This window comes from Falco cherrug, chromosome 8 (assembly GCF_023634085.1).
Source record: "Falco cherrug isolate bFalChe1 chromosome 8, bFalChe1.pri, whole genome shotgun sequence".
NCBI lineage: Eukaryota > Metazoa > Chordata > Aves > Falconiformes > Falconidae > Falco > Falco cherrug.
The window spans coordinates 37,734,535-37,760,831 of NC_073704.1; the positions used below are offsets into that span (position 1 = coordinate 37,734,535).

At 34.0% G+C, this 26,297-nt stretch overlaps 1 protein-coding gene across 1 annotated transcript in view; it reads right to left on the reverse strand.

Moving 5' to 3' along the window:
* LRP1B (LDL receptor related protein 1B) overlaps positions 1-26,297 on the reverse strand; it is a 470,805-nt gene that overhangs the window by 163,568 nt on the left and 280,940 nt on the right. The window contains exons 34-39 of the mRNA XM_027815297.2: positions 24,735-24,869; positions 24,195-24,324; positions 19,151-19,277; positions 18,844-18,995; positions 18,428-18,552; positions 15,037-15,408 (exon numbers count right to left, since the gene is read on the reverse strand). Coding sequence (XP_027671098.2) covers positions 15,037-15,408; positions 18,428-18,552; positions 18,844-18,995; positions 19,151-19,277; positions 24,195-24,324; positions 24,735-24,869 — 1,041 coding nt within the window. The remainder of the gene's footprint in view (positions 1-15,036; positions 15,409-18,427; positions 18,553-18,843; positions 18,996-19,150; positions 19,278-24,194; positions 24,325-24,734; positions 24,870-26,297) is intronic.

Consider the following 26,297-nt stretch of genomic DNA (forward strand, 5'->3'; position numbering starts at 1 on the left):
TGGAAGATGTAATCTTTACCATGCAATTCATATACACAGAACGGAAAGTCCCCAAAAAGTTTGGTCACACTGAAAGTGCTAACATTTAATCAAAACTAAGACATAAATAAATCAAACCTATGAGGCGAGTAATTATAAATTTTTTCTAGTTCTCTTTCTGAAGCGTTTGGACATCTATCTATATTTGTAGAAAAGTCTCAGTGACTTGTCTTAAAGAAGAAAGAATAGAAAAAATAAATTAGATGACACTCCTTAAAGGGAGGTGAATATATGTAAAAAGGGATTTCCTAGTTATGAAGGAGATTTAATGATAAAAGATACCTAACTCACAAGTAACTCAAAAAAGTGACTGAGGTTAACGTTAAAAATGGCATTGAGGGCAACTTGAAAATTACAAAACAATCTTCTGAGCACTGCAAAGATGACCCTTTTGATAGGAATTCTGGTTTTCAAAAAGAGGAATGGGTTACATGTGTTCTTTCTTTGAATGTAATATTTAGTTGCTTTATTAATTTATTTTGAATTTTAAGCATCAAAAACATCTATAGCAAAGATATAGTGAAGGCTTTATTTCTTGTTTCTGAAATCACCAACTGAAGTCAAAGACAATCAGTTCTTTCAAACATAGTGACAGAGATGTGCAAACTACTTCTGAAGTATTTTAAAACTATTTAGAATAGGCCTGAATGCAGTCTTATTATCAGCTACAGTTTAATGTAGTTTCTGGGTATGTCTGTCTATCCTATGAACTAAAAAAGTCAGTTGCTTCATTCTTGGGTCTTGCAACCCTGAGCACACACAACACGTGCGTGTTACTTCATACCAGGGCAACCTTCTGGAACAAAATAACTAATTTCTTCTGAGTTGTAACCCGTGTATTATTCTGGCAAAAAACCTGCTCTTTCTGAAAAAACAAAACAAAACAAAACCAAACCAAAAAAACCCACCAACCAACCAAATCCAAATCTCTTTTGGGAGTATAAACAAGACCACATCAGGTTTTGTTCCCACAGAGAGCTCCACACCACTGAAATCTCCGCATCTCACACACAATTTAACTTTCTCAAACCATGCTTCAGGACATGCAAAAAATATCCTTGATATCATAAAATCAAAATCCTGCTCTTAGGACTGACATAGGGCCAGCACATAACTGTCAGCAGCGTAAGCCAGAAGAAAAACTAAATATAATAGTAATTTCTCAGCGCCAGAGAAGCACAACACAGGATCCAAAGGGAACCTGGCCTGCCCACATCGTCCCAGAAGCAGCAGGCCAAGCACTGCGCGCAGCAGGCCAAGCACTGCACACATCAGGCACACTGAGCGCTGTGCTCCCTGGCTTGGCCCAGAACTCCGTACTGTTTAGATACGGCCTCTGATACAATTCTTGGTCACTTCTTGCAAATCCTCCACTAGCCATGAATTTTAAAGAAAACTTAGTAAGTCTGATGAATGTGAAAATGAAGAGTCAGGAATACAATTTTAACTTGATCTACTAATTTGCATTGAAATTATAAACTGAATCCCAATTAACCACTGCTTACAATTCTCTAAACTAAAACCAATACTTTTAGATATAATCTGGACAATGCTTTTAGATATATGGTTTAACTCTTAGGTTTCCCTGTGTGGAGTCAGGAGTTGGTCTTGATGATCCAACAACTCAGGTTCCTTCCAACTCAGGACATTCTGTGATTCTATTAACAAATGACAGAAGATGTATTGAAGTTTTCTGACAAATTCTGAACTTTGTTATGAACAAATCAGAGCATTTTACTGCATTATTTTACCTTTCATATCTGTAAATGTTGAGCATTTCTTCATCTTTGTTATGGAAGTTTTTAGAAAAATAAAATCAAGTCTTCACCTTGTGGTTAAAGACACAGCCCTTAGGAAGAAAGGATTTAACTAAGATTTGTTGCAAATCATGCTCTTCATTTGAAAGACGACTATCGGGGGTGGGGGGAATCATTATTCCCCTTGTGCAACCTTTTGAATTTCTATGAAATTTAGCTTTGTTTCTTGTCTGCATCTGTCAAGGAATTTGAAAATGAATTGTTTATACAACATAGCATAAAACTCCTCTGCAGAAGAGAAAAATAATGATATTGTTCCTGCTGTGATGAATGCAACTAGAATGGTGAAAGTAGTCTTCAAATACAACATGTGCAGGTTTATTTGCAATTTCTATACTTTAGACAAGAATTCCATTCTACAGGTATAAGAAACTATAGTTTCACATTCTTAAACTGGACCAACACATTACACTGCAACTTCATAGTAAGGTCTGTAAATGGTCATAGGAGGTTAATTCAAGATTACTGTTTATAAAATGGTAATTTCTAAATTTTTAGAAAACAGTGTCATGGAAGGTTATGCTGTATATGGAGACAAGCAAACATTTAGTATACAGACAAAAAATGCATCTTCCTCTTGTTTTAAAAAAATACCTAAAATGTGCAGTTCTGAAAAAAACTTTATATATATACATTTGTTCCGAGTGGAGCAGAACTAAAACAGGAGCAATAAATAAACCATATTATTTGAAAGAGAACAGCAGCAATAACTTTAAAAGAAAATTAGGAAGCTAAGATTTTAATAAAAAACCAACAAGAAATCTCTGTATTAATAGGGATTTCAATGATTAAGACTGTGACTGAAAGGAAAAAAATAAAAATCAGACAATAACCGAGCAACAGAATCAGGCTGTAAAAGCTGCCTGAAATGAAATAGCTGATATCCAATTAAGAAAATGTTTTATCACAAATAAAACTTCAGGAACTGCTTGATTTATATATGCTTTTTAAGGAAGAAGATAGAATTAGATGATCACATCTTTCAGCAAATTAAACCTGAAACTATCAAAACATTCAGGTGACAAGCCTGCGTATGATAATGGTTTCATAAACACCACAAACACAAAAATTCAGAGCAAAAAAATATGCTCTTCTTTAAAAATTAAAATCATAGGAATTCATTTGCCTTTATGTAAGACAAGGAAGAACACAAACTAATTAAATATAAAACTATCTGCTGCAAACATACTAAATGCATTTGCATAGCTCCACCAAAAGTATAAATTCTGAAGATTTATACTAAGCACTCTCTTTTATTTGCCAATAAAACTACAGTTTTATCATGTTCCTTACTTATCAAATTCAGAATCCCACCAACACAGAAGAAAAGAATTTAATGCTTTTAGAAATCTGTATGTAATGTGGTTTTAAAGTCAACAGCATAAGACTTGGAGAGTAGGTGCTAAAGTGACCCAAGATTTAGATAAATTCTTACAATACAAAATACAAGAAACTTGGTTCTTATTAGAGTGCAGTACGAGATGGATGAAGTACCAGCAGTACACTCACTAATCAGGCAAACCTTCAGTTGAATAAGTTATCAGTGCTAAGATAATATTTTTTTTGGTTTACATTGTTTCTAGGTTAAAATAAACATTTTAAGAGGTTAGTGAAGAATCCCAAAACTCCTATAAATTTTTTATGGATGACAATACATGCCAACTGAGGGCAGAAATGGTCCTAGAAATGGTCCCCTAACCACTTTCAAGGCAGTTCTTTAAAACAAAAACCTTCTAGCAACTTCATATTGCCAAAGACAGGCCACTGGAGAAGATTCCAAAACAAATGCATTCTAGTATTATATCATTATTAGTTTGCATTTATATTGTTTTATATTTACTTATTTTACACTTCCTTTAAAAGTAATCTAGAGCCCTGGGTGGTTTTCATTTTGTTTTGGGGTTTTGTTTTGTCCTGCTTTTTGTAAAAAAGTTAATTTATCATTAGATACTCAGTTACTTTAAAACACATCAGAAATATGTACTATGTACTCATCCTATCTGGTGCTATGTTTTGGGAATTCAGTCCCCAAATCCATTGATGGGATAAAAATTAGCAATTTGTTTACTCTCAGCTTCATATTTTCACAGCATCATATAATATTCTGAATTAGTAAAGCATAAAGAAACTGGAAATGAAAAGAAACACATTTGTTTCACTGACATATTGAATTAAAACACTGATGGCATTAGATGCCTATGGCACTGATTAAATTTATTCTAGCCATGAAGCAACAGTTTATGATTTTCACATGAATAGCATACTTAAATGAAAGGAACATTAATACAATATGATATTAATATACAAATACTCACATTATTCACCTGCCACTGACATTCTGAATTAAATCAGTAATGGGGTGTATAACTGATTAAATATCTACACAAGAGAATGCAACAGCTTATGATTTACAAAGGCAATGGTAGAGTGATCACACCATTACGTTGCCAAATGCTATCTATCACTTTTACTGAACTTAACGAAGATGGATTGCATCCCACAGATGAGATGCAGCCTATAAATATTGTCATGCTGATCTTCATCTGACTTTCCCAGGGAACAGACAAGCAACAAATCAGTAACTGAAGAACTCAGAATAAGCTCCCGCATTATTGCAAACAGAAAATAAAAATACTAAATGACATAAATTATCCAATAGTTGTTGCCTCTGACTTTTGGTAATGTATGTACTATTTCTCAGGTTCCTACCTTCTAGTTCTAAAATTCTCTAAGAAGTTTACAGACTAAACTTTTCCAGATGCACCAGTTCAATTACCTTTTTCCTTTAATCTCCTATTTTTATCAACTACTTTTCTTTAGCAAAGCTGTAAAGCAAGAACAACTGTCAACATCATAATTTTTTTAATACTAAAAAGCCATCAAAGTAATAAAATTGAGCATAAACAGCACTTTGATATCAGAACTTTGGAGAAGGCTTTAATGTTCAGTACTTAACATTAAACACCTGCTTGATCTTTATTCATTCTCTGAATTGGCTTTCACAATTTACCTTTCAGAACACAGCCTGTCAACTGTTACACCAGACTGGCCACGGGAGATGACACTGCTTTCTGTCAACCTGTCTGTGTACGGCTAGGGTGACAGGTAACAGGTGGCCACATTTCATCTGAGGTGAAAAGAATGCCTCACAAGAAAAAAAGCACCTGAAGTAAGAGGTTTATGTTCACATATTTGACTGCACAATTAGAACTTTCTTCACCCTTCTAGTTTGCTCTTCGAGTACCATAAAGCAGGAGGCCTTTTGCTAACCAAAAATTCTAAGAAAATATTAAGTAGTAATAAAAAGAGAAAGCAAGATCAGTTCCATTTGTCCCAAAAGTAGAAGGTGATTTAGTTTCTTAATTGCTTCTGTCAGCCACATGTAAAACAAGGCCATTGTATCTTCTATCATAACAGAGATTTTAAATATCATATATGACACAAACAACTCTGAACTGTAATAACCAACTATTTCATTATCCTATTTAGCCTAAGAATATTATTTTGTTTCAGAACATACATAAAGTTTGCTAGAATTATACCATAAATCAGCAAACATTGGTACCATTTTTCTGTATCACCAAAATATATAACCATGCTACACACTATTACATATTAAAAATTATTAAATGCTGTAAGATACTATAAACAAAAGTTTTGGGTTGCTCAAAGCAACAACTAGCTGAAGTTCAAGCCACTATAAACATCTCCACGGATATTAACCTTATTACTCCTTCAACCTTATTGCAGCAGCCAGAGTTGGAAAGAATTAGCATTTGTTGAGAACTATCTAAAGAAAAAAATATATATTATTTTTGAATCCAGAAAAAAAGACCCTTTGTTTTTGTAGAACGTGTATACTAAAATCTCACATCTAACAAAATGTTTGGTGTCTTCCTAATGACAATTAAAATTTGAGTCTACATGCAAATAAAAATGAACATACAAATACTGGGTAACTGCTCAAGAAACACTTCACACACATCCCGAAAAAAACCCCAAACAAACTAGCAGGTAAATATCTTTGTGGATTTATAACATTGCTTTAGTTTATCGAGTGAAGACATGTACTTATGTAATTAGTGAGTGTATCTGTGAAATAAGTACAGTGTGAAAGACAGGCAGATGCCTAAGTAGTAGGATATTCATAATCCGTCAGCGAACTTACAGGGGTCTATACAAAATACCTGTTAAAAGTATCCCAAGTAGGAAATATCAAAATTTAGCATGAAATATACCATGAACCTAACCTGAAGTTGATGACATCATTAGACTTTTATGAACCAGCCAACCAACTGAATAGTATAGAACAGATGGATGATATTTCTGTGCAATGAAATTAGAAGCACTAACGAAGTGCATTAGATATTGATTCAATGTTCCTGTGGCACATCATTGGTAAAGCCCCGTTGGGAGCTAGACAAGGCAGGTCTGCACTTTGGGGCAAAGCTGTACATTTGAGAGCAGGAGACCTACGAACACCCTGTGAATACCTGCATGCTCACTAATATGGCATTATAACTTAAGGAGTGGTGATGATGTATGTAAACAGGACAGATACCAGAAGGAAAAGCTGATCCTGAAGGATCAACCAGCAAGTTGTATGGTGTTTCTGGAACAATTTGTTTGGTTTTAATTTCATTATGGAGACTGACAGAAGTATGCTATTCACTCATACAAACATTTTCAGTTATTCAGGAAGAGCTCTGTAAAGGTTGTATGCCAAGAAATAGATAATTCATAGCAGCATATCAATTTTAGCCAATTTGAATTGTTTTTTAACCCCCCACCCCGGCACTAGCGGTTTTTCTACATTTCACTATACAGTTTAGCTTGCTTCTGCATCAAACAGATGAGCTCAGAAACTCAAAATGGAACAAGTAATCAACTCTTTAAAATAAGGAAAAAAACGACTTTGAAAATGGTAAGCTTGATCTAGAATGATGCTTATATATGCCAAAACACTGGGTTTCTTTTTGGCTCCCAGTTAACAGCATTTAGAAACCACATTATTCAAGCCACAGCAGACACTATCATCATAATTTGCGATGATAATCAGCTTTTAAAAAATCAAGTTTGGTTTATGTTACGAAATACAACAATTATGTATTTAATTCTATGTCTATATTCTTGTGGACCATAATACACTTCTTCAAAGAATGATTTAGGCCTTTTATCACGGGGGAAAAATAACCTACAGTGTTTTATGATGAAATCTGTATCTACCTTTAATTACTTTTTTTCCCAGCAATGGATATAGCCCTTCCATAGTTCTTCCCTGACACCTCACTGAAGAAAATAACATCAACACAGATGTAAACCTGCAATATTCTGTCCTCTATTATCCTAGATATAACTTACTCCTTGATTAGGTTTAGGGACTGTTATAGGGTCAGCAGGGAATAATGTAGCAAAGTAATAATGATATATCACATAGTTAAGGAAATCTAGGGAACTCAACAATTTAGAAATACAGTAGTATTTTGTATAACTGTAAATCGTTACCCTCCCCGTATAGTTCAATATATCATTACTATTTAAAAAGTGTTATAATATCATAATTTCAATACAGTTAAAGTATCCATGTAAAATAAGCTTTAAAATCAGGCAGACTTTTAGAATGGAAAGCTAACATGTAGAGATGGAAGTGTTTTATTAGGTTTTTTTTTAAAAAAACAAACCTCAAAACTGTCATGGAAGAACTTTTTTCCTAATTACAAGAGCCCACTATCCGTTTATGCATTACATCTAGACTCAAAAAAAAAAAATAATTACTATTGAGCCTTACTACCTTTAAATCAATACTATTAACAGTGACCAACCTAAGACTAACAAGCCTTCTAATAAATACATATAGTCATGCATTCTTATTGTTACTGTTGAAGTAAAAATCAAACAATAATGAGATATTAGAAAATTAATGACACAATAGGCTCATAACCTAGCAACATTTGCTGGATCACATTACTCTATGCAATAAAACAAAGGAAAAATCTTAAGTGATTCCTCTGTATACCTTTTTATGGACAATTTACAAAAGATAGTTTTGCATTCCATGCAACTAAGGAACAGCTGCTGATGTAAAAATTTACATCAGCAAATATTTACATCACTAAAAATTTAGGGGCAGTGTGGAAAGCTGAAGCAGTCACAAACAGTATTAATTCTTCATGAATAATCTCAAATTTAATAGGCAGAAGCACCTTTCCTGAATACTGAGGTTGGGAATAGTCAGGACATACTGAACTAAAAGATCAGTGTGTGTCAGGTCCTGTCATGAATATATTTCAGAGCCCCAAACTAGGAACAGCTAAACAAAGCATGAAATGTGCAGAATCACATATTTCTGGAATAACAACTGCTTAATATAAAGCTAGTAAACTTCACCCATCTATAGCAACAGCTCATGAATTTTACCCACTGCTCACAATATGCAGCCACAACCAGAAACAAAGTGTAGTGATAAACCAGAGACTTCGCTTTTCGCTAACAAGAACAAGACTGCAGTTGTAATAATAAATTTTAGTTTTTATCACTTCAATGTTCTAGACTTAACAAAAGCCTCTTACTTTCCCTCCTTTAAAAACTGAAAAATCACTGGACCCATATTTCAATACATACAATTATAATGAATCATTTAATTTATGAAATTAAAAGCAACAATATTTATTTTTAACAGATTAAAAATTTATTTCCTGAAGAAGAAAGCTCCAAAACTAAAGGGATCTCACACAACGTACCAAATTTAATGCTCTGTAAGAGAAATGGGAACATAAACGCCATTTTGACAGTTAAATTGGACCCATTTAGTTAGAAAGAATAGTAGCACACACTGGAACACCTTTAAAAGATTCAGACTGAAAAAAGCCTTACAATACATCATAGGATCTGACACTTTATGTTAGCAGTGAAAAGATTTTTGCCTTCTACAGACAGTAGTGCCTAAAGTTCAAAACAGAAGGAGCACTTTTTCACATAACACTTCCTTTTGTGCTGTGAAAGACGTTACACTGGCAGAATGTCTCAGTGCCATTGCTTACATAGAGCTTGGGGAAAAAAATCAGCTCATTGAGATTATCTCATCTTAATCCTTTTTCCTCTTTCTCATTTGCTTTCCTTTGCCTTTCCTCCTCCTTTTTTTCTCTCCTCTAGTTTCTAACTTCCTCATTGATCCTCTGTCTCGTGCTGTACTTTAAACCTACTTGGAAACTACACTGTTTTTCTACAGATGTACTGTGGTAGGCTTTGGCTAATATATTGTCTCGAATATCTACCTATAAAAATAAAAGGAGATTGCACTACTAGCTTAGAAACTGAGACAGTTAAAAAAAAAAAAAAAAAAAAAAGCCTTCCTGGTATAAATATAAGCTTTGAAATAGCTTAGGACAACCAAAAGCAATCTACAGAAATGCTATGAGGCAGCTTCTTGTTTCCTATTGCAAATTAGTCATCAACTAGCATGTCACCCACTAAGCTAACCTTAATTTGCATTTTTTCTGGGATGGAAGATAGCTTACACAGATGGTTTATCAGAGAGATGGTTCAAGATGGTCTTCTCTACATTCTCAGTCAATAGAAATGTTAGACTTCTTCTGCGCTGCTGATACACAATGTCATGTTCACCAGGGGAGGATGAATGAAAACAGACATTCCCCTGGCACTCTGCTTCTAGGCAGGCAGAGAAGAAAGGATGTCGAAGTAAAGAGAAGAACAACAGCAGATGGTTTGCGAATTAGTGCTTAATCTTGGATATTACAGAAGAAAAAAACCCATATGTTTATCCCATCCAATATAATGTATTTTTGGCTTAATGAGTCAATACACAGTGGTAATCATGTGTAATCAAAAGTTTAGCATACTGGTCTTCAAGATACTAATTCAATTAAGTTTCCCATTAGTTTTTTGCTTTATCAAACCTACAAAGAATCTACTTTGTGGATAATATACTACCTTTTACGGACTTTAAGAGTCAAATGACAACTTCTAATTCTGTGTAGAAGTCTTTATTCAGATCATCATATCATTAAAAGTAAAGTTAACTTGCCATTTATCAGCTGACAAAACAACAGTCAATGGGAGATGTGGTATGAGAGCAGATAAGCATACACTATTAAAAATCTCATATATCAAATACATGCTTGCTTCTCTTGAACATTTTCATTTTCAATCTACTTTAAAATTACTTGCAGATGGAAGATAGGTCCATTTAAATCTATCAAGACTTAAAGTACTTCATATGTTTATTACAGTGCCTTTGAAATGGCTTCCTGTTTAAATGCTACAGAAACTGGTTCTGAAGTTTGAAATAGTGTTGATCTGTCTAGAAGTGATTAAAGAAAATAAAGAGTTTTTTACAATTCTCCCCCAGCCTCCCTTTGAGAGAAGAATAGATCGTACTGTTCCAAATGCATACTGATAACCTGTACCAGTTTTGAACAAGTCAGATTTCAATATACGTCCTAACGTAACTCTGTACCTTTAACTGCTACTAATTTCTGTGCTTTTTTTCTGTATACTGCTCAAATTTTATCCTGTTTTCAGTAACAAATTCTCCCAGCGAGACTGGCAACAGTTAGAAGGCCTAGTTCTAGCAGGGATGAACAGAAATTGTAAAGATAATAGAAAGAGGGCCACCCCAATATATTGATTTAAACTGTTCCACTTCCATGTGAATTGCTTACCTTTTGTTCCTCTTTTTGTATGTAATGCCTTCTTTTAAATTTCTGCAAAGCCTACAGTCCATTGGTGGCTAAAATTAAATGAAAAATATCTTTCAAAGTGTATGCAATCTCCCTGGATCTCCTCTAGACTACCAAATGAATTAGGATTTAATTTGTCAAGGCACTGCTTCTCACAATCAAAAGCTCTGGAAAGCTTACATGAAATGAAAAAAATACTCCTTTTTGCCCAGTGAATCCTAAAATACTCCTCAAACTGAAAGAACAAAGAAATATATATACAGCATGAATTTTCCAAATAGAATCCCTGTGAATGTGTTTTGTTTTACAAAGGACTACCATTGACAATGAAAACTAGGAACATCATGAAGACCCTCAAACATTTTGCCTTAACAGGTTCAGAAAGCTTTTACAACATAAGAGGACACAAATGTATAGCCAGCTTAGGTCACAGGTTAGAAGCAGAAGCAGTCCAGCCTTTGCAAAGTGAACTTCAAGGCTGACCTTTACACCTAAAAAGCAGAAGGTTATAAAGTAATTAGCAGGTGGGTGGGACCCCACAGTAAGTACCTACTTAATCCTTCATAGTCTAATACTTCTCAAAGTGTGTACTTAAAGCGAGAAAGAAATTCAAATACAACGTCTTAAGACACTTTTTTGAAAGACTGATCTCAAAACACATCATATAGATGGTAGCCATGTCACAACAATAGGTATTGCTACGTCAATAAGTTGATTTTAAAAATGTCTGCAGGTGGGGTTAAACATGATACTACTGCCGTAAGATCATAAGTGATACTGAGTGGCTAGATAATTCATCACCCAAAAGAATATTTGTGAGAAATCACAGCCAAGAACATGGCCATTGTTTCTTAAACTGGCATTCAAGAAACATTAATCCCATAAAGTTACTTACAAAAGTAAAAAAGAAAAAGTCACTACCGAGCGGGCAAAGGAAGTAATGCTCATTTCATCAGTGGAGTTCAGAGATAAAGAAAGAATTCACTCCAAAAACCTATGCTGCACAAAAAAACCCCCACCAAAAACCAAACCAAAAAAACCCCAAAGAAAACCCCACCCTGGTGTTAGGGTATGGCATACTGTGCACATGCTACACTGCTTTTCTGTCGTTGTTATCATTTCTTCCTGCTGAAGACAGAACCCTATCAGGTACCGGATTCTTGCTGAGTTTTGAATCGGCTCTTAGTGAACTGGAACAAGTTAGATAAAGTTGTTTATATGCTGTAAATCTACTTTCCCTGAGCCGAAAATGTGTAAGCTAATGGGTTGTTTATGAGTTGCAAATCTGTTCAGTGAGGTGCAAATTTGTCAGATAATGGGTTGTTTATGAATTCTAAATCAATATTCAGTGAATCGGAACTATGTTAGATAATAGCTTGCGTATGAGTTGTAAATCTGTTTCCAGTGAACTGGAAACATGTTAGATAATGGGTTGTTTCTGGGTAGTAAATCTGTTCTCAGTGAGCTAAAAACATGTTAGATAATGGGTTGCTCGCGAGTTGTAAATCTTTTTTTAGTGAAGTGGAAACCTGTTTAACAAAAGGCTCTATATATCTTAACTCTGGTTTTAGTGTGCAGAAAAGTTCACGAATGTGTTAGATTTGAGCGGCATATCTGATTTCAGTGAGGTAGGAATCCATCAGCTAATGGATTGTTTATGAGCAGATCTACATTCAATGAACTAAAAATCTGGAACAATAGTTACCTTGTATATAACATACTCTATTTTCTTTATTTGAGTCAAATATTGAGTAAAGGTTTGCACGATTTGTAGACTTCAAATTAATGAGGTATAAAGGGCTTGTAGAATTGTTAAAACCACACTAGAAATTTCCAGTGTGGTTTTGAGTCTCTCCCTAATAAAGTAAAACTTGGTACAGATGCATACCAATAATTTTGGAGGAAAAAGATAGCAAAATTATTGTCAAAGATTTTTTTTAATCCTGCAATGAAATATTATTACTAAAATCTCTCAGCTGGATTCCATTTAATAATTTCTATATAATTGCATATAGTTATATTAAAATGAGAATCAAAGAATTTTAGAATTTCATATCTTCCTGTGAATGGAATCATTGGTGTCAACCTGTCTTACCGCTGCTTTCTCTGTTATAGGTATCACTGTCAGTCAAATACTTCCACTATATCAAGCAGCCTCATGAACTGACTCCTGTTTCCAGTGAGAGAAAACCACATGCAGACTGGGGAAAAGGAAGGATATGTAGTACAAAAATACCAGCTTAAAATGAATGCCTCAACATGAAGAAAAGGGGTTTAAAACACATGAAGGAGAACAATACACTAACATATATGGGGATGTGAAATCCCTTCTCATTTACAATGAAAAAAACAACTTAAGCATTTCTAGAAAACAAACACCACAGTTCACAAATACATCTCAAGCATATACAGTACGCTTTTTGCAAGGATACAAAATTTCATCTGACATTCAATTATTCAGAGTGCTGACTCTGCTAATGAAAAAAGAAATTTGGCATATTAAGATTACAAGTAGAAACACTTCCTAACAATTTCTTAAAACTATAATTCTCAAGTACGCTTTATGGAATGTCTTTAGCTCTTGTACAACAACCTATTATAAAGTAATGAGGAATACTTTATTGTTCTTTTAAAAAACCAATTTGTATCTGCACTGGTGCTTCACCAGTATTCCTTTCTCTTTGTCTGTTTAAAATGTAAAAATTTCTAGTGGTTTTCCATGTTGTACTTAGTTAATCTCTTTCAGAGAGAGAACACCAGAGTTACCCTAGTGCTTGTATGTCACCACTGCACGTTTCTGTAGGCTGTTTGTCCCTTTCCAACAGCTACACTCAAGTCTGAATCCCTAGGTTTTAATGCTTTCCTGTGAGTAATGAGAACATTCTGACAACATTGCTTAGTTTCTATTTACCGTATCTTACTACAGATATCATTAATTCCTCTAAAATATGCATACATAAAAACTCAAAGTAAAAAAAGAGGTTTTGTAACACATTTGAGAAATGCTCTTCCATTCATTAGTGTCAACAGTTTTCATGACCACAAATACTTTCCCAGAACCACAGTGCACAGGCACATAATGATACAATTATCCAATGTCAGTTGTAATATAATACTTTGTCAGTTTTCAGCTGTTTAACTTCTTTTCTAAAAATATTTCCATTAACATGCAACAGCAAAGGGTGATACTTTCCACATCAAACGTGTTTCTATTTTTCCTAATCACTGTCCTTGGTCTGTTTATTAAACCGACCCAAACAAATAGCTAAATGTAGCAATGCCATGGGCAACACAACATAAACCATCAGAAATTCAGTGAGAATTATCCACAACATAAGGAGCAAAATATACAGCACTTGAGATATTTTGGAAAACAGTTACTGAAATGAGTTACAGCCTCCAAAAAAACCCATCAGTACTCAAAAAAGAAAAGAGAAGAAACACAGTACATATATGCTTCTGAAAATTGACTACAGATGAATGAGGTTTACTCTATGTTTTAGAACAACTTAATTGGAACAGAAATGAAAGACCACAGAAGTTTTTAGAATTTAGATTTTTGTAGCACAGATTTTTGCATGCTTAGCATTAAGGATGCATTTCTCACAAGTTCACAATCAGATTTTCCTTGAATTCTAATTTCACCATGATAAACCATGATAACCTTTTACATGCTGTGTTAGACTTCATTGGTAAAGATCAGTGTGAGATCCTTGGAAGATTACACTGAGACCTCAGCTGCAAAATAGGTTCTGTGTTTTGTCCTGCAGATTTTGGTGATGATAAAGGTGGCAATTCCATGGTAACAGTGCCGAGTTTCAAGTATGCAGAGGCTAAAAACACGTCAAGTTTCATATGCAACACCACACACTAGTGTGGTGAATGAAGGCATAGTAAACATGCAAAGCTACTGAATAAGTCTCTAGTAAAACTGCACAATTTTGTAAGCTGGAATTTGCCTCTGATTATCACTGAGCACAAGTCACTTTTCTTGGGCTCACTACACAAAGGGTGACTCAACTGCACACACTGACCAGGGTCCTAATATTTTATACTATTGTTATGTCAGCAGAGGCATCTTCCAGTACTTTGGTCCCACTAAATAGAAAAACAAACAACCAATAGGTTTGTGGGGTAAGGGGACTTCTTTCAGTTTGAAGCACTGCACACAACAAGGTGTTTCAACAGTGAAGTTCCTTAAAACTTGGTAATACAAATTAAGCAGTGTCATTATCACTTCTGTTTTCTAGTAACATGCTTCACACCATCGTAGGATTGTTATAAAATACTTTTGACTTGGTAATTTCAAAGAAAATGTTTAAATGTATCTTATAGGGATAAAATACAACAATTATGCTATATGCTTAAGTATGGTAAAACTTTATTGACATTTTTTACTCTATAAAATCAAGTGATTATCAACTTTTCATTTAAAGTTTATTTAAATAAAATATGTATTTTTAAAATATTTTTTTACTTACTTTCAATTAGTACTTTTCTGCCAGCCCAGTTGTCTTTAATAACTTGTATATTTCCGAAGTGCGCATCACTGAAGAATATGCGATTTGTACCTCTTCCTTTCAGACTGTAGTCAAAAGCAAGAGCTATCACATTTTTAAAGTACTCTGGATTTTCATATGGCCTTACTGGTGAATTCAAGTTGGTTTCATCTGAAAGATGTATACTTTTTAAAATTGTCCTTCCGGAGTACAACAGGTAACCTTCATGTCTCAGGCAAGTAATTCCATCTTCGGCAAGATACCCATGTGCACAAGCACATGTTCTCCGTGCATTTCCCCGATAAAGGCAAAGCTGATGACATCCACCATTATTCTTGGCACAAACATTAGTACCTGTAATAAAAAAAAAAATAAATTAAAAATATCTATCTTTTATAATACTACACTTAGCTAGCTTAAATAAAAACGTAATTTTATTTGTTCTACGAATCTTTCTCCTTAAACTCCTTCTACAATACTCACAAGTAAAACAAAGGCTAAAATAGTAAAGAATTTAACTTGAACCACAACCTAAAGACAATTGTAAAGAATACAATTACTGAGAAAATAGGCCTCCATTCCAATTCACAAGAGTACACATTTTACTAATAGCAAATTATAAAATGGGTTATTCCTCGATAATCAGCTGAAGACTTAGAGACTGTTTCAAGTGCTTTGAAAATTTATTTTTTTTAAAACACCTGTTACTGGCAAACAGTCAAATGTAGATACCATCAGCATACAGTACTGTTTTAAGACAATTTCTATCAAAATGAAAACGTACATATTGACAGGTACAAAGCTGTGTCAATCATGTTCCCTGTTTTTAATAAAGACATTTCCTAATGTTTTGTTCTAATTTACGTTAAGTCCTGGGTTTAAAAACTTACTCCCTGACAAATGCATACCATTAAGAAATCATTGTCTAATTAGTAACTTCAATTACTTTAACTACACTTGTTACAAGCAATATTTAAAATTGCAGTAATTGTCAATAATTCAGAGTTATTTTACTTAGTCTTTTTTGGACTATGTATGAATTACTATTACAGTTAGTTTAGATAATTTAATTTCCGTGTCTGACAGCACTTTCCATATAACAACTCAGCTCTTTCAATAGAGTAATTTTCCCATTTCTGAAGGTTTTCCACATAAAAAGGAGAAGAAAACATTTTAAATGGATTTTTTTCAGGTAGAAAACCATAACAATTTTTGGGAAATACGTAGGGTCTGAAGGTGCTGTTTGCGTTTTCTAACTGCTGCATTTCAAGCTGAAGATATTTTCAGGAAAGAACAATGGGGGATGAGAGCTAACCTGCTCTTGAAATTAGAAACACTGAATTTTGTGTTCCTAGGCAAAACTACATGAGACATGTTCCTCTACACTTATGTAAAAAACATTTGGAGATTTAGCTGTATATATTTTTACATTTGGTTTGTTTTAAAGATTGTTTATAGTTTTATTAGGCTAGAAAAGTTAATATCTGTTTGGAAGGATGAGAGGTTGAGAAGAGAAAGGAAAATACAAAAAAATATTCTGAAGATTCTAAAATCTCTCTTCAAAAATTTCAATGCTTCCACAGTACACCAGCTGGAAATATCTTTAAAAAAGGCCAATTCTGAAACCAGTGTAGTTAGGACATATCCTTGCACAGATGTAAAATAGCACTGAAGGATAGGAATCCACTTGCAAATAGCACTGCAGGACTGACTCATCACAAAGGGTAAAACAGGTGCTTGAAAAAAAAGCATTAAACAGAATGAGAACAGGTTGTTGGTTTTTTGTTTGGGTCATTTGTTGATTGGTTTGTTTTAATAATGGAAGGTCAGGAAGCTAGCTAATTGCATATTTTTTTTAAAACAGTGTTAACTACTTCTAGTTCAATGAACTTAAAAAAAAATATATAATAGTGTGATATAGAAAAACATTCCAAAAACATTTTTCACCTGTTTTTTTCCCTTTTGTCCTTCTGGCTCACTGACATCCCCTCCTAAAGACATTAACCATTTGTACCCTAGTAAAATTTGAAAAATGTATTAAAAAATCATTCAGTTATGTTTTTCAAACTAACATCAAAAGATTTTTAGCCTCAGTAACCGTTTCTTCTACTCCTAATGTGACCAAGTCTTTAAAGCTATCAATAGAAATCATTACATGTAAAGAAGCATTGTTTTATCCCACTGTTCTGTTTTCCTAATTCTACAATACAATACCCTTCCAAGCAACCAGACATTAACTATTTCTAGCCTAGTTAAAAGAAACAACAGATTTTTGTGTGGATTTTATTTTTATCCACAAAATATGATGCCCCCAGTCCTCCAAAATTACATGCAGAAATCCTTAGTAAAATTAATATGCATATTTTTGCAAAGTAATTTTCAGAACTATTTAAAATTCCCCATTAAAAACCCCCAAAAAGACAGTTTTTCTTTTTATTAAATATGTTTTCTTTCAAAATGCAGATTTATTTTACATGATCTTTGAGTATGTAATGCTGTGATTAAATCAACTTTTGAGCGCTACCAACACCAGAGAAATATTTGTATGAAAAAGTTTATCTTGTGTTACAGCAACTTTTTTTTTTCCTCTCTTTTTGAATTTATTTATGGAAAATTTTGTCTGGATAACCTGGTAGCAGTTTGTTCTGAGGAAGTCATCATTAATTGTTGTAGACGTTTAACCACCTTTGCTCACTAAAATAAGTTTTTCAGAGTATCTTCAAAACCAGAATTTTAGGAGGAAAAAGACAGCTAAAAGCAACAGTATTCTTGGTCAAAGGTAGTGGAGAATAAAATTTAACCATCAATACTACAAATCAAAGGAATTAAATGATAATTTTTCTCTCTTGAATTTGCTAAACAATTTGAATATAAAGGAAATCTGATTATTTACAAAGTTTCTTCCCATGCAAAAATACCAGGACTGAAAACCAAGTAATTACAGGAAATATATATTTGAAACACAGAAGATTGGAATTTCTAGCTGTGAATAAAAATTCTGGTTTGCTTTCCAACAGAAATATGAGACTGCCAGAGTTTACTGCTCTTTAAAGCACAGTTCAAGGTCCCTATCATTCCTAAGACTTTTACCTTCTTTTGTTTTTTTTTTTTTAACAAAATAAAGCCCACCACATCTGGAATGATAGGAAGTGGTTTGGGTTTAGATTTTCTCCTTAAAACTCACAGAAGAATTTCAGTAGAATTTTTTTACTATATGTTTTCTTTAGTACATTAATTTTAGAATAAAAAAATACTTCAAGAGTAAAAAGTGGAGATAAAATCAGTGATTACTGAACTTTTGGTATGCTTTAATATACATAAAAAGTAGCAGGTGATATTAAAACAATTAATAGCATCCTTAAGAACAGCCAACCTTTCTCTCGTGCTCTATTAAAGACTTTCACTTCCTTCAGGTTTATTCCAAGGCCAGTCCTCATGGTCACAGCATCCGTGGCCTCATTCTTGTGGCCTCTTCTAATAGAGCCATTTGCATGTGCTCTGCCAAAAAAGTTGAAGATGTCTCATCAACAATCCTCAACTAATTCACACCAAACAAATGACTGCAGGGCAGTGGAGAGTTCACCTCAGAGAAGGTGAAGAAACCTGTTCTCATCTATGACACTGATATGCTTTAGCTTCCAGCATCAGAAATACCCTTTCTTTGGGAACTGCATAGGTTTCTGTGATCCATTCTGTGACCTTGCTAAGGAATGGCTAATCCTACAAAGGTGAAGCACCTGGCACTGAAATAACATTTTGAGACTCAAATACTTATGAAAAATAAATTACCTGTCAGACCAGTAGATGTAAGCTCCAAACACCGCGACTGAAAACATATCCACATTGCTCCCTGACAGCACAATCTCCCGATTCCCTCCACTCTCAAGGTCAATTCTTTCTATCTTGTCGGTACGAGCATCACACCAATATAATCTATTTTCCTAAAGATTAATTTTAAAGGAAATATCAACAGTCTTGTCCAAGTATTTAATTGAGAGTTATTAAGATTACATTAAAAGTGGAAGACCAACTGGCTTTAATGAAACATAACAAGTACTGTACACTTTAACATATATGGGAAGACAGAGGAACTAACCTCAAAATCGATGGAAATCCCGTTAGGCCACGCAATCCCCAGGCTCACAAGAACCACCTTCTCAGACCCATCTAAGTGTGCCTTGCCTATGCAAGGAGTTTGTCCCCACTCTGTCCAAAATAAATATCTGCAATGTTGTAGAAATTACCAATTAAAATTTAGCCTCAAAGTAAGTATTGAAAGTATGCAATACTATAATTCAATTGCAAATAAAATGCACCACTACCAATAAATACGTATTTAAAAAAACATGGTAAAGGTCATGTCTCTAAACAACTTTAAGCAAATAAATGTATTATAACTGTTTCATGGAACACTTTGTTGAGAGATTTTTTGCTAATGATATATATAAAGTAATTCTGAAAACTGTATTTGAGCAGTCAATATGCAATTCTATTCCTTAAAGAATTCAGCTTTGTGCTTCGAAAAATAAAAGCACATTAAGAAAAAAATGGCATCTAATTACTAACAAATGTGATAATACAAGATATCTAACTTAAAAATGTTTTAAATATGTAGCAGTAAGGAGCATTATGGGAAATGGTAGAGCAAAAGGATTTTAATTGGGAAGAAAATATTTTTCCTACTCTCCCTAATGCTCGTGGGAAGAATCTACATCTTACTTCTCTAGCTTTATGTTACTGTGTACTTACTGGCACAGTAACATCATTATTTTGGGATAAGATGCTAGGTCGATCTTCTGCCTTGACCTACTTCTCAATCTACTGCTTTAGGTATAGCAAAATGAGGCCGGTTAATCTATACAGAGCACTTCCTTTACTGAACAGAAACCTACAGAATAGCTTTAAGTAAAGGTCTATGTGTCTACAAACATATATATGCATGTATATATATTTGTGTTAAAATGCATTATAACATACACACAAAATATATATATATGTATTCTGAGAAAGAAATTTCTTTCTAAGATAATGTAGAGACCCAGCATATTACTCATCGCCTGAATAATTTTCATAGCTAATATTCATAAGAGCACACTAAAACATTGTTTAGTAATATGCTGTACACAAAGGGAACAGAACATATAAAACCATTCTCTGTTGTTTTATCTGTGTGGAATGTATGTTTGAGTCTGGTTTGAAAGGTTACAGAAATCTGCTGTGCCTTACTAACCAGTTCCACCCCGGAGTCGGGTAGTATTATTATACCAAAAAGTTGTTAAATAGCTGTATGTGATTGCATGACTGCAGATACATGAAATAAAGAGGGATAAAAATGGGACACAGGAGAACAAACATGGATCTTATAATGAGCTCATAAAATTTAGCTTCTGAAACAATGTCTGCCTTACTTTGGCTCTAACTGTAGGGCGTTCAGGCTATAATGAAAATGAATTTGTTTTTGTACTTCTTGACATAAACATTAATATGAATACTAACTATATATACATTAGGAAATTGAACTGCTACATTAGCTAAATATAAAATATGTTTTGAAAATGTAAAACTAGATGGTATTAGCTAGCTGGATATCCAAAATCACTGCTTAAGTTTAATACAGCTTTGACCAGATTACTAACAGCACCTCTAAACAGAACTGAACTTGCTTTCAGGTGTCTAGTCAGAGGTACTTTCTTAACACAGGACATCAACTAAATAATTACTACAGAAAGGCAGGCATTCAATATACTTGAATTAAACATTTCATGCTCTTTCCTTAGACCAGTTACTCTAAGAAAAAAAAGAACAAAACCAAACCAAAACCAACACTTAAAAAATATAATTAGCAGGTTAAATGAATCCAGAATCCTCCAAAGAAAACCCTGAATAGCTGCCAAAAATGTAAAGCAAATTAAAGCTCCCTTAAAGGATTAATGATTATAAATATATTGATCTATAAATTAAAAGAGCCATTAACTAGTATAGAAAAACTTGATCTTCCTATATCTTCTTAAAAGGTCTGGGAACTACCACCTAAAATACTTGATTCCTGGACCTTTTTAGGTAGCAATATGCTACTGACAAGATTTGGTGTGTATACTGCAATGCTAGAATAACTACATCAACTTCTTTCAGAACTATCCAACATATAATTTACATAGCTGACATAGAGATGCAAGTAATGGAAATTTGATGCCGGCCTAAAATCCTCACAAAAATGTCTTTGGAAAAAATTAAATCAGAGTTTAAACTCCATACCCCCAACCCCCCCAAACAAAAATTAAATTCGCAAAGTTTTTTTAATAAGGTATCTTCAAAGTCTAAGAATTATTTCAGTATGAGCTTAACTCCATATTTCAATCACAATTCTGAGCATGATCAGAAAACTATTATTTCATTGGGGAGGTGGGGAACAAAGTCAGCCAAGTGTATGTTTTATGAGTAAGTATACCTGATGAGGGACAAAGGCACTTCTCTGTATGACTACACATTCTTAACTTTTGCCTTAGTAACAATAAATTATGTTACCAGCCAGCTGAATGCTGGCTGCTTCTCATCTTGGTATAACTGGCAGATTCAACGAGATCTAATAACTGCTATTTTTGTCTCTATTCTTATAGCTGTCAACTCAAGCTCCAAGAGAAATGAATGTGAAGTCAGGGGAAGGGGGGGGGAGGAATAACTTTGAAAGTTTTGCCTCATAAAGGGAAAGAGATACGGCAATAACACAGAGGGTGAAAAAGTCTTAATCTTCCCGTAGAAAGGTATACCATGTACTTCACTAGCAAAACATCGCTATCCTTCTGAAGTAACTTGGACTGGAGACACCTCAAGATATCATTTTGCGGCACAATATTAGAGAGATATGTGATGCTAACCTACCTTCACAGAAGATACACCACTCTATTCAATTACTAATTTGTGGTCCTCTCAAGCTCCTATGTTTTCTTAAGCATTCTAAATGCATCCAAAACTAACTATAAAACTCAACAAGATTAAGACATCTAAGGAATGTTTCACAAGCGAGTTCATTTCTACAGTTATTATTTCTTTTCTTTACTGTTTTATTGTTTCAACTGCAATAATTTAACCTCCAAATTACATTTTACCTACATGGTATTAATTACTGCTTTTTGGTGGCATTAACCTATCCTATTCTAAGGTCTAAGATGATGGTTCCATCACATCTCTAAATATCCATTAACTTAAAAACAGGAACTGTTTCTTTTTAAATAATTTTGTTAATATTACTGGCTATTACTTCATCTGAATATGTGCATACTTAACATTTTGGTAAAGTAAAACTACGAACCGTTGAGTGAGAAAGCATGGTGTGATAATATTGTCATTAAAATAAAACAACGCACACTTTAGTAAAAAAACAACTTTCCTATCAATAGGAAATATTCTGTCAAGGGTTCTGCATTTACTTTTCCCTATAGCAACTGTTAAATGCTGGATCTCAGCTACAACCCATCTTCCTCTCCAAATACTGCAGAAGTGTTCACTATACTTTTTACCATTTCTAGTTGAAAACAATGGATTTTATTTATATAATCCATATCATTTTAATATTTAAGTATTGTCCAGAGAAACTCCATCCGCTGCACCTAGTCCTCATGGACTGCATGGGAGCTTTTCCCTTCCTTTCACGTAAGGGGTGAAAACCTATTTGTGTATGTGTACACCAAACACACTGCATGCATGTTGAGGAAAATTACACTGCAAATAACCATCATTTGGAAGAAACTTGGTCTACCCTTCTGGCCAGAAGAACTTTATTAGGCTTTTGTGTACTTACCTTTAAAAGTTTTTTGTTATTTTTAATTTTTTTCTAACAAAATGCTATTCTGGTACATTAAAGACAAAAATATAATTACTAGTTCAGCCAGAACCTGACTAGGATCTGAAGAAGATCCTACTCTGAAGAACAGTATTAATCCTAAACTATGAGCAGATACTGCCAAGCAACCAGTGGTGCTATATGAACACAGCTGTAATGATTTGTGGCAAAAGCTATCACATTATGTGGAAAATAAAACCAGTTACTGCATTCACCTTCATTCTTCGATACATTGTTGCAATGCTCTGGTCTGCAAAATACACAGATATCCAAGTCTAAATCCTCCTAGAACAAATCATGGCAAAGATCCAAAACGACACTTTGCACCACTGTATCAATCTGGCCTCAGTGAGAAGTCAGAAATCTTCATCACTATGGCTGCAAACTCCTCTGGGTAGAGACTGCTTTCCTGAAAATACTGAGCTGCTGATTTGATTGAATCTGGGCAAAATGAGCTACAGTGCCATCTCTGGGTTTGGGGGCAGTTAGTTGCTTGCATTCTTCATCAAGATTTTGATACACACTGTTTACTGCTTCAGTTTTAGCAGGGCAAGTGTAGCAGTTAAATCAACTAAGTCTTGAATATATGCTTTTTCCTGAGAAAGTGTATTTCCTGTTCCCATGGATAAAAAAAGATGGGAATTCCTCGCACAATTTACTGCTTCAGTTTTACATGTAGCACTGCTAATAATCATTTTGGAGCTGGAAAGTGACAACATTCTCTCTTTCTGTTAATGCTGCAGTGTAGTCCCTACTCTCAACAAACAGTTGAACAAATACAGATGTTATTTTTGACAACCCTTCCTCTTCCCCACACGCTTCATCTCACATTACTTTCAGCTACCTTGGGCAATCTCCTTGGTTGTTGTAGTGGGATATTACACGATACTAGGTTTTATAACTACCAAGGATCACAGTTTTCTACAATTTCATCGTGACATTGAGGTCTTCATTAGCTAATGTCACTTCCTCGGATCTGCTGGAAATTTAAGAACAGATTTAAGCATGCTTCCAAGCAATGTCTAAATTTTGGTTGAAACGATGCCTTAGAAAATGAAAACTGTTTTGCAAAGAAAGTACGGTATGTCATGCATACAGAGACCAATGAAAAAACTCAACATATGACAAGAACAACACTTCTTTCCACCCGTGCTTAGTGACAGTACAATAGTTTCCAATACGATACATTTTGGTTTTAACTGCTTATCCATTAGAACAATGGCCTTGATTGACCTATCTAAGAGCTTCAATGCTAGCATGCAAACTTTAAAAGAAATGCAAGTAGCCATGGACATGTTACCCTTTTTCTGGGTGTACCGCAATAGATCTTGGCTGGTCCAAACCCTGGGATATAATAACATATCGGAATGAGCCATTGAGCCTGGCAACTTCTATTAAGTTGAAGCCATGATCCGTCCAATATATGTTACCTAGGAAAAAATACATTTAAGTTACTGGAAAAAGAAAAGACTACTTGAAAAGTGTTTAAATCTTAAGTGCTTAAGTTAGGACCAGAAACTAACTGCTTTATTTTAATTATATGTGTCTTTTATTTGCAATTTTAAGGCTTACTCAGCCTTTCATTTTAAAGTATACACTTGTATTTGTGGTTGTCCCAGTTGAGACTGCTCATCTAATAAATAGCATCCAAGATATTTAAGTATTTTTTCTGTCTGTAGTAACACTACAAAAACAAGTGGTTGTATCTTCAAAGAAAAATATCCAGACATTTAGAATATTAGAAATTAGCGATGAAAGCAAATCAAGTTAATCTTGAGCTGAAGATACAAGAGTGTACTGGGAGAAATCATGACAAGTCCTGAAGTAGGTGAAGACCTACCTGCTATCCAGTCCACTGCAATGCCTTCAACTCTTCCCAAACCATTTGTAACAATGTCTTCTTTCCATGTTTGGTCTCGTTTAGATCTGCTAATTTTGTTGAAACCCATGTCTGTCCAATAGATTGTATCATTTCCTATAAAATACATAGCAAGGATTCTGAGACTAATTCAGTTACTTCAGTCCAAGTATCCACATCAGTAACTGTAAAAACTGTCAATTATAATTTTATTAATAACCTTAGATTAAACAAAAGAATGGTATCAAAACTATCATCTTTAATTACTCATTCTTTTTCCTTTTTAAATTTTATTTAAAATGATTATATCAGAATTCCAGGTTTTCTGCTGGTTGTTTAGTACTGCACATAGAACAGAACAGGGATATAACAACAGGTGGAAGCTACTACCATTGTTAAAACTCACAATAAATATGCTGTCTTTTTTCTTTTTTTTTCTAATAGGATAATGTTTGAAAAACATATCATTTTGTTTATTAACCCCCCATTCCAAAATACTCAGGAGTCTGAAAAAACGCAGTGTAAAACTGCCTTTACAGTCTTTTCCTTCAGTAATCATACAGATTGATTTTTGGCAGTATACAATATTAACTAGAAAAAAAAATGTTGCATTTGAGAATGATACACTGAAAATAAAGAATTTACTGTAACCACAATTAATCTTTTATTTTAAATGTCCTGACAGCTTTCAGTGAGTCTTTTTTGGTGCTTTAAGGCATTTCAGCTGTCTTCCCTGCCATTCTGCATATAAGGTGTAAGAGAGGGACCATTATGTAGTCTTAAGAGTACAAACCTGTTTTCACTGACCACTTAAACTTGTCAGCCAGGCTGACAATGTGGAGTGGCCAAAGCTCAGACATGCATTTCTTTCTGTTGCTACAAAGTACCCTTAATAAGGAGATGGGGCAAACAAACTGTTGACCCTCAAGCAGAATTATAAGTATTTCCATTGACAGAGCTCTGAGTTAACAATGCAGATATTCTGCAACCCACATTCTGGTTTCAAAGTCATCTGCTGGGGACCTCCCCAGTGGGCTGTTTTGCCTGGGAAAGACATTGCTTGGAGATAAACTATATTTGTTCCTTCTTTTTTTTCCCACACTTTATATATCTGCTTCAAATTCTGAAAGAGTGTGTGTTGCTTATTTATATACTATACATATTCATAGATATATAAATATATATATATACATATATATACACATAGAAGTGTGTGTGTGTGTAAATATATATATATGTATGTATGTATAAAAGAAAAAACAAAACTTACGCAGACAACTCAATTTATAGACCAAACCAGTTTTGTATGCTCAAGAACCCTAGCCAAATGACAAATTCTTACTTCAAGTACCTCTAATATATAGATTGATTATCACATATGGGAGCCATGTATTGTGCTACTTATTTCAAATAAGTACAAGAACTAGATGGATATTAATACTAGCTGCATATACATTCAACAATAAGATACTGATCTACAATTGTGTGCAAGTGTATGCTGAACACCCTTCAGTGGAATACAAGATATACAAAATTACTAAAAAG